Here is a 15,652-nt window from a genome sequence, read left to right as displayed (position 1 = left end):
GTACTACCAGACATCCTGAAACCGCTAATGTTCAAGTGGCTCAACTAGGAGTATATGGACAACCATTCAAACAAGTTTTATTGTGCAAAGAAAGCAAAATAGCTTGTAGAAACCATGAAAACAGCTTCAACCTTTAACAGTCTCGTGGTACTATCAACAATATGGCTGTTGATTGTTAAGTTAACCCCATTCTACTTTAACCCTATCTGGCCTTGTGCCATCCTGCTTTCACAGACTGTGCTTGCCCACATCACCAGCATAATGCTGTCTCAACCCTACTGCGACAAAACCGTAACACAAGGCCAGCCAGCATTCAGCAGTCCACGGCAGCATGCCACTTTCCTAGCCAAATGGCCATTAGTGCACTGAGAGTCATGACCATGCGACCTTTATCCCTTGACAGCAGTACTGGCGCTCGTTAAGAGAGCAATTAATTATCCCCTTAACTGAAATCTACTCCAGCTTGGAAGGTTCCCCTCCACAAACTGGAATTGTGTTGCCCCTGCTTCGAGATGCTGACCAATTCCAACTTCTAACTGCTCTCTGCTAGCTGTGCTGGTCACCTTAGCAGAGCAACTGCCACACACGGGCAGTGATCCCTGGTCCAGAACTGGGCCAGGACAAATTTTTCTTTCCCTTGACAGTTTCTGTGAAGGCTTTACAGATTTCCTCTTCAGTTGAATAGGTGCACAGCACTCTGGTGGACGCTAACTCCTACAACTGAAATCTGCTCAATATTGGGTGATTCCCAGATATACATATTAGACCACCATGGTGCTGCACGTAGTGCCTCTACACCATACCGCACATACCAAACACATGCTACAAACAGCTGCATTAAAAACGGGACTAAGCGAGAGCGCGGCACATAGCAGCTCACCCAAAGTTGCTGTTCCACTCTCCAGGACCCTGAGGCCATGGTTGCCGCATGGCAGGGTCCTGCTGAGGCTGGCCAAGAGGCGGCTGCGGCCAGTTGTTGTTGACAGCTGCGCGTTCTTCGGACGCATTGCCGTACCGAACCCAGCCCTGCAGAGGTACGAGTGGGTGGCCTTCAACATCACAACACTCAAAAACACGCCAGGGCAAAAGATAATACACAGCTGAGCAACCATAAACAACAGGCAAGGTGGCAGCTCAATACAGCCAGCATAGTACGACAGCCAAACTGTCCATACTCTAGAGAGACTGAAATGTGAACTTTGCTGATAAGCCACACTTTTAAGAAACACTGAGCCCAATTCAGAGTTGTAATAATGTGTGGACTACAGTTCTGACCGTAACTATGGTGCCTCGGCCCTTTCTATCTAGTGCGCAACCTTGACATGTGGATGTTTGTAAAATTGCAGCTGCATTTTCCTGGTCACTCTATCAATAAAGCAAAAAGCACTTGTGTGGATGATTTTCTTAACAGTACTGACTGCCCGCATTCAATGTACTTGCATGTTCTTTCATTGAGGCGCCACCGTGTGCAACAATCTAGAACACATAAGCAGTGATATGCAGTGATAGCTCCACTCCCCGTCCTGCGGTGAAACTTCGCGGTGCATTCTTCAGAACACAAACGCCCAAAGCCAGCACACTTCAGCTGAACAATAGACAACAGGACTGAGATTTGAACAAATGGAGTGTACTGTAAAATTGAAAGAGGAATTAGAGGTGGGGAGTTAAATGTCTCTCTGGGTCCAGCTTCTAACTTTGTTCAAAGCGCGAGCTTTAGATTGGCCCAAAATGACATTACAGTTCCAGGGCACAACTGGGCACTTATTTGAACAAGTAACTTAAAAAGGGCAACTAGTGCGGAAACAGTATTTAGTAGCCCGAGTGTAAGGACTACACATCTAGAATTAGCATATCAAACGACAGGTAAATGATGGCAGTGGTAATGCTGCTTAAAATCTAACAATAGGATGCAACTACTAGAGAACCAAGATCAGCATCAGATGATTTTTCTGCAATTTTTCCGGTAATAACATGCTCATGATTCAAAAAATGCATTTTTCAAACACAAGAAAGCTTCCTACCAGAAACCACACATCCACCACATCAAAACCTACACAAAAGGTCCATTTAATTGCAGTACACAGCACTCCAGCAAGAACAGTCAAATCGATTTTCAAAAGCCAGCATGTCTGCACCCAGCCTCCATCCAGAACCAAGCAATGTAACAGTGGGCGAAGGGTCGGTTGACTTACGCCACTCTCTTTGCTCTCTCTCTGCGGAAAGCCACTTTCGGGCTGCTGAGGCCGCGACTGGCCCCAGCCTCCTCCTCCCACCCCTGTTCGCTGCGGACTACTCCACGGTGCGCCACTTTCCTCTACGTCGCCGCGTTTCCTCAGGTCGACATCTTTTGCTCCTTCAGCTGCTGGCAACCGCATATCAATGTCCATGCTGTTTTCACTGTCAGCGCTGGAAACCTTTGGTTCAGCCGGGAGGGTGCGCAAATCTGAGTCAGTATCAGCCAGTTTCTCGGGGTGTAGGTTGAGGGCACGGAGTACGTGTTCCGGGGGCCGTTTCTCAATATCCACAGTTGGAGGCGGTGGGTCAAGCCTGATCACATGCACTTCACCATCAGCAGTTTTTATCGCGATAGGACTGTTGTCAAACTGAGCACTGTAGGGCACACCATCCAGAAAGATCTCACGCAGTGGAGCTCCAAATTTGAGGGTGCGTTTCTTTCCGGTCCGTTTTGACACAAACTCGTGCACTGTGCCATCAAATGGCAAAGAGATGGGCTCCTGGAGAGAGAGAGAGAGAAAGAGAGAGGAAAAAAAGAGATTTCTTCGAAGCAGGCGTGAATAAGCAATCAGTCATATCGCCACATAACACCTGCAATTGAATAAAAAATCCTGCTGCACTCGATCTTTCTTCACACACAGCTGCAGACTGTCTCTGCACTAATGCTAACTAATAAATATAATGCATACCACAATGGCCAGCAAATGCTTTTTGTTAGATTTTGCCAACTCGTTTTAATAGTGTGGCCAAACAGATAAATTTAACATTTGCTATGCTTTGGGGTGTGCAAATATGAATTAAATATTTGTCATAATTTGAGCAGCACATAAGTCAAGACCTGCTATTCACTGAATTACCATTACATTACATTACATTACATTACATTATATTACATTACATTATATTACATTACATTACCAGCATTAAGTGCAGTGCAGGGCTCCTGTTTGGTTCGGGGCAATCAACAGCCATTTCTTGGTTACACAGTAAAGCTGTTCATCACGCATTTGGTCATAGGCAGTTCATTATCTGTCGTAGGCACAAGGACAACTGCCCACATAAATGCTGTTCAGCTAAATGTGCTCCCCGTACCTCCACTTGTAAGCCATATTACCCAACTCTGAGCAAGACCTGGCGCTCTCTCTCACTATTCTTCGATAAATAAAACAGCAGAAGATATCAAGCATTCAAATCAGTATTTGCATTTATCTTCCCACAATAAATCGTATCCACTTCAATTAATTCGCTATTTGCACACACCAAGTGCTCCTTAACAGACAGAAAGCAAGTAAAACAACAATGGTTGGGAACAGGATCAGGACGTCCAAAGAAAACAAATTGGTTTCCAAGGCTTTGCAGTTAGAACAGGAAGGAAACTTCATGCTAATGTTACGGCAAGGGATACAGCACAGCAAATACGTGCCGAGAACGAATTACCACAGCAAAACACTGGAAATCTATTTCGATACGATTTGCACAGCCTGCTGACAGCGCTTAGTTGGTGACCAGACATTTCTGGTGGCACTTCACAACAATTGTTTACTGCTATGTAGGTTAAGCGATTATTGCCTGAAACAATTACTACATCCTGGAAGTATTTAGCACATAAGTGTAATGCTTTCACAATAGCTATATGATTTCATAAAAGAGTACTGAGGAAAGCTTCAGTAACGTAAAAAAAAAAGGGGTGGGGAGGGATAACAAAGGGGTAAACCAATATAAGAAAATACAAAGGACATTTTTTTCTACTCCCCCTGAAGTAATATATGACAACAAGAACCTATTGCTGATGACTGAAAAGCTTTTCTCTGCAAATCAGTACACTAAAATACAACTCATATAACTCCAACATGAGCAGATCAAAAGTGCGTGCAGCATGCACAAACCAAGTGAGAGGCTGCTACAGACATTAGCATTAAGGGCTCTGCGCGTTGAGTCCTGTGAGGCCTAAACCAATACAGTAGCCGACCGATATTTCGGACTCCAATAATTCGGACTTCGCTGAGGAACCGTCGCGCACCTCATAGGAACGTGTACATTTTCACGACCGATATTTCGGACCTCGTGGGGTCTAAAAGTCTGGATTTTCGGACTAAAATAGATGCCAACAATATTGTGGAGGCCGTTTTTCAACCGAAAGTTTGGCCTAATATAGATAAGAGCGGGCATCGCTGTTGCAACCAACCCATTCCTCGCCACCATGAAAGGCGCCATATTGGATTTTAACGGAATCGGCTCGGTAGGCGCAATCGGACTGGCTTGGATAAGCTTGGCTATTTGTTCTCCATCCATCGTTGCCATTCGAGATAATGAGATGCTCTCCATTGCCATCAAGATGGCCTACAAAGGGCGCGTGATCGCATTGAAAACGGTACAACGGGACAGCTGCAGCATCCGCAGCGGCTTGGACGCCCTCCCCCGGTGCGCGGTAGAGGGGGGGGGGGGGGACTGCATTCGGAGGCGGTCGCTTCCGCTCGCGTCTTCCCGTGGGTTACGCATGGGTTACCTCTCAGTCTTTGCGAACGTCATTGCCCCATGCAAACTGACTGATCTTGCTTCGCGTAGCGAGTGCATTCATTCGTGGCATGACTGCGGCCGCGTCGCATTATCTGGTATGAAGATGTGATAGAGTGCGGACATGAAGAAAGCAGATAGCCTAATATTATCACTTGTAGGCGGAACATGGGGAGCGGCAATTTTCGCGATTTTGAAAGCTGGTTTTTCGTTGAGAAGTTAATTTTTTTTTAAGTTCACGGATTTTTTGGACTGCTCGATTATTCGGACCATTTTCCGGGTCCCATCGAGTCCGAAAAATCGGTCGGCGACTGTATATGGCTGACAGAGGGTCTTATAGTGCATCCCCCACCCTGAATGCCAGGAAAACTGGTAGACATCTGCTTAGATGACTGCATCATAGCAACCCTCTATCGCTGCTTACAGCACAAAAACCTGCCGGGCTGCCCCATATCGAATGTAAAAATAAATGATTTTATGTGCATTACTCTAAAAAGAGAACACAAAAGCACTAGAGTAGAGAATGAAATTGGGCATCACAAATATCTGAAGTCCCATAAACCAAACCTGTCGGCTCTGTCCTGTGCTTTGGCCTACGCAAATAAATGCTGCATCCGGCTCATAATACTAATGAGAACTGCCAAAGCCGAGTTTTCCTACACTGGCCTTGCCGTTCACTGCCAATTTTGAGTGCTGTAACAGCTTCTCACTGGATACGAATGTTGTCGTTAGGAACACTGAGAACTAAAGGTGCTTCTGTGCTAAACACTTACCACGATGCACAAAAGAGAACAGAACAGAACGCGAAAAAAGGCAGCCAAGATGTCTTGGCCATGCACTGAGGAAGGGAAAGGGCAGGGGGGATAACAAGCAGAGAGGCACCCTTTGTCTTCCATACAGACACAGCCCAAAAGCCAGTGTTCCCACACCAACAGTGTCTTTCATTTGCATCACAGCTGAAAATCCAAAACAAGCAATAAGAACCGAAACCAATGAGGCCCAGCAAGCCACACACACACACACACACGGTACTGCATACAGCCGTGACCCAAGGCCCCCCACCTCGCACAATGCACACGTTCTTCCCATCCACTACAAACAAGTAATTACAGCGGGCAGTATGCAAGGCACCCAAAAATAAAAAGCAAGCAAAATTCATGTCAAGAAGACCAACAAGCAAAAGTGTACCTCTTTCACAACAAAGCAGCCATGGAAAAGCATACACAGCAAAATGCACAAACCAAACCACTCGAGCAGACCATAGAGAAAGCTCATCAATTCCATCCCAACCTATTCAGAAGTTTCTGACGCCTGCACATTTCCATCAAACATGCTCGCTTGTCTGTGACACCTAACTTTGGTTTATTCAGAGGCAGCTGGACGCACACCAGCTGAACTCGTCCAGCAGAAGAAGGAGCTGCAAATGTTGTCACACTGATCGACTGCCCTTCTAGCAGCAGTGGCTCCAAGTGATGCCACATTTCTCATTGACTTGCGCTTGACACAGTACCACTGTTCTCCGTTCACATGTGGCAAGGCTGTGTGCATGCGTGCAATACAGTTCTGCCACGCTGAATCAAGTACATGAGCGTTGCAAGTTACTTCAGTGGCCTTCTAGGGAAACTATACGCACACATCGCGGAAGCAGCACTGAATGATCAGCCCCCCCCCCCCGACCGTCATCATGACCTGTGCATTGACAAGCCCTGCATGTCTGACAATGCAGACAGCTTACACATAAAGTACAGCCATTGCTGCACTGTGCTGCAAACAGCTGCAAAGAGCAGCCCTTTCCCAGAAGTTTCACAGGACAGGCCACTGTCTTAAAAAGTGCGCTATTAGCAAAACATTATTTCAAAGACAAAAATGTACAGTAACGCCGCACTTTAGCACTCATTTAGCTCTCGGTAACCCAGACGTTTTTTCTGTTTTTCTTGTCCCCTGAATCAATGAGCTTTACAGCGTGCAAAGAGAGTGAAGAACAGCACCACCACCTGCCACCACCAAAGCTAGCATGCAAGCAGCAACAAAAGCAAAACTGCCGTTGCTATCCTTCAGTTACAAAACCAGTTTGGCAAGTGTTACGACACACAAGTATCAAGCACTGTTTCACATAGCCCCACTTGAATAGGCACGTTGATTACTGCTTTGTTAGTTTACCATTCCATATTTATCTACTTAAGGGGGGACATGGGTCTTAGAGCATTTTTTTTTATTTACAGACCAAATGCAATGAAACTGCACAGACTTACTCAGTTTTTTCTGCTGATTTCAGATATGCAATTTGTTTAGTTCTAGGCCAATTAGTGCCTGAGATATTAATATATATCATGCCATTGTCTGCTGAAACAATAGAAAAGAAATGGGCCACCAGAAATTTAATTTTAATGTGTGGGTAGATACTACAATGTGTGAGGAATGCAACGCTGGAAGCAGTTTTCAGTTTTTTGTCTGTGTGGACAAATGGGCTTAATAGTTAGTTTTCAAGTGAGTTGACCAGACATACAGTGCCAGAAAACATGACACACATGAAACTAACTATTAAGCCCATTTGTCCACACAGACAAAAAACTGAGAACTGCTTCCAGCGTTGCATTCCTCACACACTGTAGTATCTACCCACACATTAAAATTAAATTTCTGGTGGCCCATTTCTTTTCTATTGTTTCAGCAGACAATGGCATGATATATATAATATCTAAGGAACTAATTTGCCTAGAAATAAACAAATTGCATATTTGAAATCAGCAGAAAAAACTGAATAAGTCTGTGCAGTTTCATTGCATTTGGTCTGTAAATAAAAAACATGATCTAAGACCCATGTCCCCCCTTAAGGGGGGATGTGGGGATCAGATCGCAAAAATCACGAGAAAAGTCAATTTTTGAGAAATACGCTTTTTGGCATGCCCAACACTGTTTCTATGCTGTGCTGAAATAGTTCACCCAAAGATAAACTTTAAGTGCTCCAAATAAATATATTTGTCGGCATCTACACATAGACAGCGTGTGCTAGCATGTTTTCTCAAAAGTTTGTTTTTAGCTTAATACCTTGCTCGTGGAAAGCCTAGCACATCAATGGGTGCATGGATTTTTACCCCATTTGTTTTGTCGTGGTCACTGAAATGTGGTTTGCGTCAAGACAGTCTCAAATTTACCATTTAGGCACGCATGTTTTTATTACATGGTAATTAGAGCACGATACAATCTAACAATAAAAGAAGGTGCATATTGTGTCTGTTATAAAAAGAGCAGAGAAATTTCTAAAAGAAATTAAGAGAGTCTTGATTTACACCACACTTCTTAGTAAATATTAAAAGCATTCACAGACCTGTAGCCTGTTTTTTTGCCATGCTAGGCTTTCCACCAGCAAGCAACATGGGGACAACATATAAACAACGACAAAAAGGAAACTACTACAGCTGTCATTGTGAAACTTTATATCTGATTGTTTGATGCTGTTTTAAGCCAGTGTGCCAAATTTTATCACTCTAAGCCGAAAAATAGAAAAGTTTTCTTCGATCCCCTCATCCCCCCTTAATGGGCCAAGTCTTACACTCTAACGAAATGAAGGCCCCTATGAATGTTGCACACTCAAGCATTCCGCCAGCAGCCACAGCTGCAGTCAGTGCAAAAAGAGCACGGCCACTCACCATGTCGTCAACGAAGACACGCTTTGATGGTCCCTTGAACATGATCTGCCGTGTTTCGCTGCCATCCATGAGCACCACAGCGAAGTCGTCCACAAACTGCACTTTGCGCATCTTGGTGTCGACGCGAATGGTCCCCACCGCTGGAGCGGGCTCCGACAAGGGCGGAGGAGGGGGCAACTCTTGAGGACCTGAGGGCAAACAGAAATGCTCTGCCTCACTCCCTAGCCAAGCCAAGGAGCCAGAACTATCCCTTTTCCTTCTTTATTTCACGGGCTGCCACGGTGGCTCAGTGGTTGCGGTGCTCAGCTGCTGACCTGAGAGACGCGGGTTCGACCCCGGCCGCGGCAGTCGAAATTCTAGAGGCCCGTGTACTGTGCGATGTCAGCGCTCGTTAAAGAACCCCAGGTGGTCGAAATTACCGGAGCACTTCATTACGGCGTCCCTCATAGCCTGAGTCGCTCTGAGACGTTAAATCCCCATAAACGATAAACCTTCTTTCTTTCTACCCAGTTCTGACTGGGGCTATTAAGGGGGGACACTGGTCTTGAAAAAAAAATTTTTATTAATGAAGTCACAGTTACGAAATCTTCAAGGAATATGTATTTGTGTGCACTGATTCTAGATATGTCATTTAATTTCATGTAAAACAATTCCTTGAGAACTTATGCACTTTTTATGCAAGTATTTTGCGGAGAGTTTTGAAGAAAATTTGCTGCAGGAAACCAGCTGAAATGTATGCCATTGGGTTCTCTTGACACCAAGGAATACAATAAGGGTAAAATTATCATCGTGGCTCTCATAGAACTTGAGTAATAGGTTACTGAAGCTGCCACTTCAGAAACAGGAATACACACTTTCCTTCTCATTTCTGAAGCGACAACTTCAAAACTCTATAACTTAAGTTCTATGATAGCCAGGATGATAATTTTACCCTTATTGCATTCCTTGGTGTCAACAGAACCCAATGGCATACATTTCAGTGAGTTTCCCGCAGCCAATTTTCTTCAAAACTCTCCGCAAAATACTATCATAAAAAGTGCATAAGTGCTCAAGGAATTGTTGTACATGAAATTAAATGACATATTTAGAATCAGCACACAAAAATACATATTCCCTGGAGATTTCGTAACTGTGACTTCATTAATAAAAATTTTTTTTTTCAAGACCAGTGTCCCCCCTTAAAGAACCCCAGGTGGTCGAAACTAACGGAGCGCTTCATTACGGCATCCCTCATAGCCTGAGTCGCTCTGAGACATTAAATCCCAATAAACGATAAACCTTCTTTCTTTCTACCCAGTTCAGACTGGGGCTATTAATAATGTGCACTGGCAAAAAGAGACACTTTGGTGTGCATCATTCATATGCAGGACCTGTCAGTGTAGATCAAGGTTATGCACTGAGTCTCAAGTGAAACAAGCACTAGTGGATTTGAGACTGGACTGCAGCAAGCACACAGGCATCAAATACTCTTCTTCGGGGATGGCCATATATTGCAAACGAAAGTCCAAGCATCTCAATCTACCCCGTCCTCTTCAATCCTGAACAACTGGCCATCAATTGTACAGAACCCCGCAATTCTTTTTTCATGGTGGGTCACAAATCAAGAGATCATACTATTCCTTTCAATATTCAATTTTTTCCTTTCATTTTCAATTGTTGCCCAAATTTCAGGCTGCAAAGCCTAACAATCTGCAGTTTTCTTCATCAGTTAGACACCCAATTTTCTATTAAGCATTTGGGTTTTTATTTATTTGAAATACTGCGGACCATGCATGGTCCTAGCAGGAGGGGCACATTCAAACATTTTGCAATACAAGAAATGACAAGCATATGCATAGAGAAAAAATAATAATAAGTCAGACAATCAATCAGAATTGAATATATAGACAGGCATCGCAACACAAAACAAACAAAACTCATGAAATAAAGAGATGACGTTCCAACTCTGCTACAAAATTGCTGGACAGAAAAATATGAGAAGGTAATGCATTTCATTCGGACACAGTTCTAGGGAAGTAACTATTTTTAAATGTGTTTGTGCGGGCGAAAATTAATGCTAGTGAGTGTTCCTGCGTATGTCTGGTTCTTCTCGTACAATGAGCTTTGACGCAATTAGGCAACTTCATTTTAGTTTTCCTTGCAGGCAGTGATGAAGCAAGATGAGGCGACTAACCTTCCTTCAGGATTCTAGGGTGTGAATGTTGTGTTGCTTCATAAGCGTAGATGGTGAATCGTGTCTTCTATATTTTCCAAATATAAATCGCACAGCTTTTCTTTGCACATGCTCAAGTTGTATGATATCTTTTTTACTTTTTACTATGGGGGTCCCACACAACCGCCGCATACGCAAGTTTAGCTCTTACGCAGTTGTTATAGGCAAGACGCTTAGTACTGGCAGGAGCATTCCTAAGTTTTCGCTTAAGAAACCACAGTTTGTGAAGTGCAGCAGCAGAAGTTTCTGATATGTGTTTTGACCAAGTTAATTTATTTGTAAACGTAACCCCTATGTATTTATATGAGTCCACCTCTAAGATATTTTTGTTGTTAAACTGATATGTGAAGGAACACAGGTATATTTTCCTTGTTACTCTTAAAAGTACCGTTTTATCAGTGTTTAACTGCATACCCCAATTTGTACACCAGTGGGAAATAGCTTCTAAAGTATCCCGTAAAATTTCTTCATCCTTTGTGCACATAATTTCTTTAAACACAACACAGTCATCGGCAAATAATCGGGCAGAAACCTGCGCAGGAATAACATCTAACAGGTCATTGATAAAAACTAAAAAAAGGAGCGCGCCCAAGACACTTCCCTGAGGCACACCAGAAGTAACATCTAACATCCGAGAAGAACAGTTCCTAATGGTGACGTATTGTTTCCTATCACTAAGGTAGGCCTTGATCCAGTGGACAATATTTTGAGGAATACCAATACATTCCAGTTTAAACAACAGTTTTGCTTGTGAAACCAGGTCAAAAGCTCTAAATAAGTCTAGGAACAATGAGTTGACCGTTCCAGTCTAACACACATCCCAGTTCATGCACAGTCGATAGCAGTTGTGTGACAGTTGAGAGCCCTTTTCAAAAACCATGTTGGAATTCATATAATACCTTGTTTCCTTTTAAGGGGGAACACTGGTCTTGAAAAAAAATTTTTTATTAATGAAGTCACAGTTAAGAAATCTTCAGGGCATATGCATTTTTGTGTGCTGATTCTAAATATGTCATTTAATTTCATGTAAAACAATTCCTTGAGCACTTATGAACTTTTTATGCTAGTATTTTGCGGAGAGTTTTGAAGAAAATTTGCTTTGGGAAACTCGCTGAAATGTATGCCATTGGGTTCTCTTGACACCAAGGAATACAATAAGGGTGAAATTGTCTTCCTGCCTATCATAGAACTTAAGTTATAGAGTTTTGAAGTTGTCGCTTCAGAAATGAGAAGGAAAATGTGTACTCCCGTGTGTGAAGTTGCAGCTTCAGTACCCTATTACTCAAGTTCTATGAGAGCCAGGATGATAATTTTACCCTTATTGTGTTCCTTGGTGTCAAGAGAACCCAATGGCATACATTTCAGAGATTTTACTGCAGCAAATTTTCTTCAAACCTCTCTGCAAAATACTTGCATAAAAAGTGCATAAGTGCTCAAGGAATTTTTTTTACATGAAATTAAATGACATATCTAGAATCAGCGCACAAAAATACATGTGCCCTGAAAATTTCATAACTGTAACTAAATTAATAAAATTTTCTTTTCAAGACCAGTGTCCCCCCTTAAGTGTTGGCGAATATATGATGCTACAATGTGTTCCAGCGTTTTACAGCACATACTTGTGATCGAGATTGGTCGATAATTCGCGACAGATAACGATTCACCTTTTGGGACAACGCGTGCCGTGCGCCATAGTGCTGGTATTTCACCTGAATCTAGCGATAACTGGAAAAGGTTAGTCAGAAATGCCGATATCTGTTCTGCGTAACGCTTTAGAAAAGCATTTAGTATTTCATCCGGTCCTGCTGATTTGCTATCGTCAAGTTCTAGAAGCATGGTTACGACTCCTTCATGATTTACCGTAATACTTTGCGATTCTGTACAGATTGAATACTGAAGTTCGTATTGTTCAGGCTTTGAAGAAATGCTCTGGAAATACTTGTTAAAGTGTTCCGCTATCTCCCAAGCGTCAGCAGTTGAAGTTTTACCAGTATTTATTTTCTCGATGTCAAGATTGCTCTTTTTCAAATAGCGCCAAAACTTTTGGACATCGTTGCTAATGAACTTGTTTAGACCATCGGAGAAGTAACTTCTTCTTGATTCGTTTATTTGACGTAACATGCTATGTTTTAGGTAGGCAAAAAGGGGCATTGACTCCTTGTTTTGCTTCCTTAGCCTCCTAATTTTACGCTTAATGTGAATCATTTCCCTGGTTATCCAAGGGTTACGGCTACGCTTGCAAACTTGTTTCGATGGGACAAACCTATCGATGCAAAACCTAACTGCACCACAAAATTTAGCCCACAAGGCTTCGACATCATCTTCAACTGCTTTAAGAACCAAGTCCTGGTGGTCTAAAATCGAGGTGTCATCTGCCCGAAGGAAATCTTTTCTAAGAACGATTAGTAGCTGCATGGTGGCCTACACTGCTGCATATAGCAATGAGTTGCTTTTGACAACTAGCTTGCAACGCAATTAAGCATATTGAGCATCAGTGGGCTCACAATCACAAGGGCAAGGCTATAGGCATGGCTCGTTCACATATCTGAGCAGTACAGAAACAGCCCCAGCTATGGACAGCAACTTATACAGCAACATATAGCATGGTGCAGTCCAAGTCTGCCGTACCTTTGACCACGCCCGGAAAAGCATGTGGATTCCAAGCTGGAAACGCTGGTGGTCCAGGAGGTCCCCCTTGCCAACCATGAGGCTACGGAAGGCGTAAAACATTCAGCTAATAAGTGCCAACTTCACTGTGCATTCATTCACATTGTCAATCATCTGGACATGCTCAAGCTCAGAGGTAACACCACAGAAAGAAAACATGTACAAGCACAGGAGAGAGGAAGAAAGGAAGGAGAGAGAGGAAGCAACGCAAGGGCACATATGTGGCACACAGCTCACCACAATGGGCGACTGCGGCTGGGACTTGCGAAACTGGGAGATCTTCTCCAGCTCTGCCTTGAGCTCCCTGTGCAGGTCCGGGTTGAGGATGCCCGCCCGCAACTGCTCTTCCGTTCGCTGGAGGAACATGTCGGGGTCAGCCAGCATCTCAAACATCTGCTGCTGCTGAAGGCTCATGTCGTTGGGCTGTCCCATGTGGCTGCGGAACCTGGAAACCGGACCGGCGGAGGCCACAGCTTTAAACTTTTTCACATAAAATTTGCAAATTTTTAGTGCGCTAGCACTAAAAGATCAACTATGCAAAACACTCAATGGCAGCGAATGATTTTCGAACGCCCAGCAGCTTTAACAGATCAGCTTCACTGGCCACTGCGTTAGACCAATACGTCATTGCCGCAGCTGAACATACCACATGTTTGACTGCCAGTTTGTCACACTGTGCTTTGGATGTTGTCATCTTCATCAACTTCCATCCGTGCACAATGTATTGAGAACACATCGCTATCGCACTGACCTCTCAAAGTGAGCCTCGAACCGAAACCGAAGTGAAAACCAAAGTGTGAGCGCACCTAATTCGCATATGGTCTCACCATGCTAAATCCCCATTCTCAAATTTCGCTGATATTTGTCTATAAGCCCCTCTATGTGACACTGAGGTTGCTCGGGAGGAGCAACCTAGGTCTCACAAGCCTCATCCGTGGCAGCACCAGCCACTGCAGAGCAGTGGAGTATCGCTTAACCGCTGTACAACTCCGCCAGGAGTGGTATGAGGACTTTCAGCTACCTATAAAAGTAAAGTAGACAATGACCAATTCCACATACACATGCATTAACCCATTAATGCTATTGCGTCATACCCATAAGGAGGAGCTTCAGTCTGATTATGCTGACTTTGTCTAAAGCCTGCTTGACCTTGAGAACCAAGCTTTGAATCGAAACTGCTGCAAAAACCGAAGTGCTAGCCCACCAACTTCGTATTTTGAATCGTCTGCCAGTTTCTTTTTTCAAGAAGCTCCCTTACTTTCGTGGCATTCGAGGGCACTGGAACCTCCCTCATTTTCCTAGCATCTCAGGCTTACTTTTTGTGCTCAGCTTTCCCAGCATGCTTTTGAAAGCTATGAGAGCTGGCCCAACCCCATCTTCCCAAGCAATGCTGGGCCAATCTCATGGTAAAATATTGTCGTTTACAGCATCTTCCTCAAAAAGCATTTACGACACACTCATCAACGCACTCGCCTATCAATTTGAGTAGGGACATAAGCCAATGGAGGCATCCTATTTCCGAGACTCGCGATGATACAGTGCAGCTCATTCACCTCATGAAAAAACACCAGCAGCTCAAACAAGCAGACACCTATGCAGCAACAACGAATTAAGAATTCCACAGAAGCTCGGCGAAAGGCTGACCAGGAAGCAAGAAGCCCCACACAATGAGCCCCTCCCTGCTGGAAGCAAGAACTCACAGAGAAGCCCACCTTGGGTCGGACATCAGCTTCCGAAGCAAGGGTCTGCCAAACCGGTCCACAGGAGGCTGCATCGGCCCACGCCCATGAAAGCCAGCACCGCTCCTCCCACCAGGATCTGTCACAACACACATACATCAATGCAGCCTCAGTTACCGGTGCTGCATTACAACAGCGACTACAAGAACGCAGATGAAGACATTGGCTACAAACTCTTTCGCCAGGCACACAAACTTGTGCACATAACGACAGAAAGTAACATGGAATGGCGGTGACAGTGGCACATGCACCTGTCAGTATCAGAATGCTCTCAGCCATGCAGCCTATTTAATAACCCAGTCAACATGAGCATTTCGAAGGCCCTCAAACAAATAAGTCTACCGACTCAAAGGTCATCACGCACTGCTACATGGCCAGTTTCAATGGCCATTGAGTGAGTCAACTGTCTATTGAGTCACTGATGCAGCGCGGAACTCTATAGAGATTTCAAGGGCCTTCGAGCGTTGCCCAAGGTTGCTAGCATTGCTTTGAGCGGCACCAACGAGCGATTTCGTGCACAACACGTTCATGGAACAGAAGTATGAACAAACATTATTCTCCTAAACTTTAATGCAAGCAGTAAATTATAAGTCTGCACAATAATTTAAAAACTGTATCGGTTTGGTTTAAAGCAC

At 44.0% G+C, this 15,652-nt stretch overlaps 1 protein-coding gene across 8 annotated transcripts in view; it reads right to left on the bottom strand.

The window, feature by feature from the left end:
* LOC149372170 (uncharacterized) overlaps positions 1-15,652 on the bottom strand; it is a 41,518-nt gene that overhangs the window by 11,364 nt on the left and 14,502 nt on the right. For 5 of the 8 annotated variants that reach the window (XM_089566559.1, XM_089566562.1, XM_089566561.1 and 2 more), the window contains 6 exons: positions 14,979-15,096; positions 13,516-13,723; positions 13,240-13,321; positions 8,400-8,587; positions 2,193-2,735; positions 881-1,026 (listed from right to left, as the gene is read on the bottom strand). In XM_089566559.1, the coding sequence (XP_089422685.1) occupies positions 881-1,026; positions 2,193-2,735; positions 8,400-8,587; positions 13,240-13,321; positions 13,516-13,723; positions 14,979-15,096 (1,285 nt within the window). The remainder of the gene's footprint in view (positions 1-880; positions 1,027-2,192; positions 2,736-8,399; positions 8,588-13,239; positions 13,322-13,515; positions 13,724-14,978; positions 15,097-15,652) is intronic. The other 3 variants (XM_089566566.1, XM_089566560.1, XM_089566565.1) reach the window with 2 other exon arrangements.

This window comes from Amblyomma mixtum, chromosome 1 (assembly GCF_055824585.1).
Source record: "Amblyomma mixtum isolate Tamu chromosome 1, ASM5582458v1, whole genome shotgun sequence".
Lineage (NCBI taxonomy): Eukaryota > Metazoa > Arthropoda > Arachnida > Ixodida > Ixodidae > Amblyomma > Amblyomma mixtum.
This window is presented reverse-complemented; position numbering and strand designations above follow the sequence as displayed.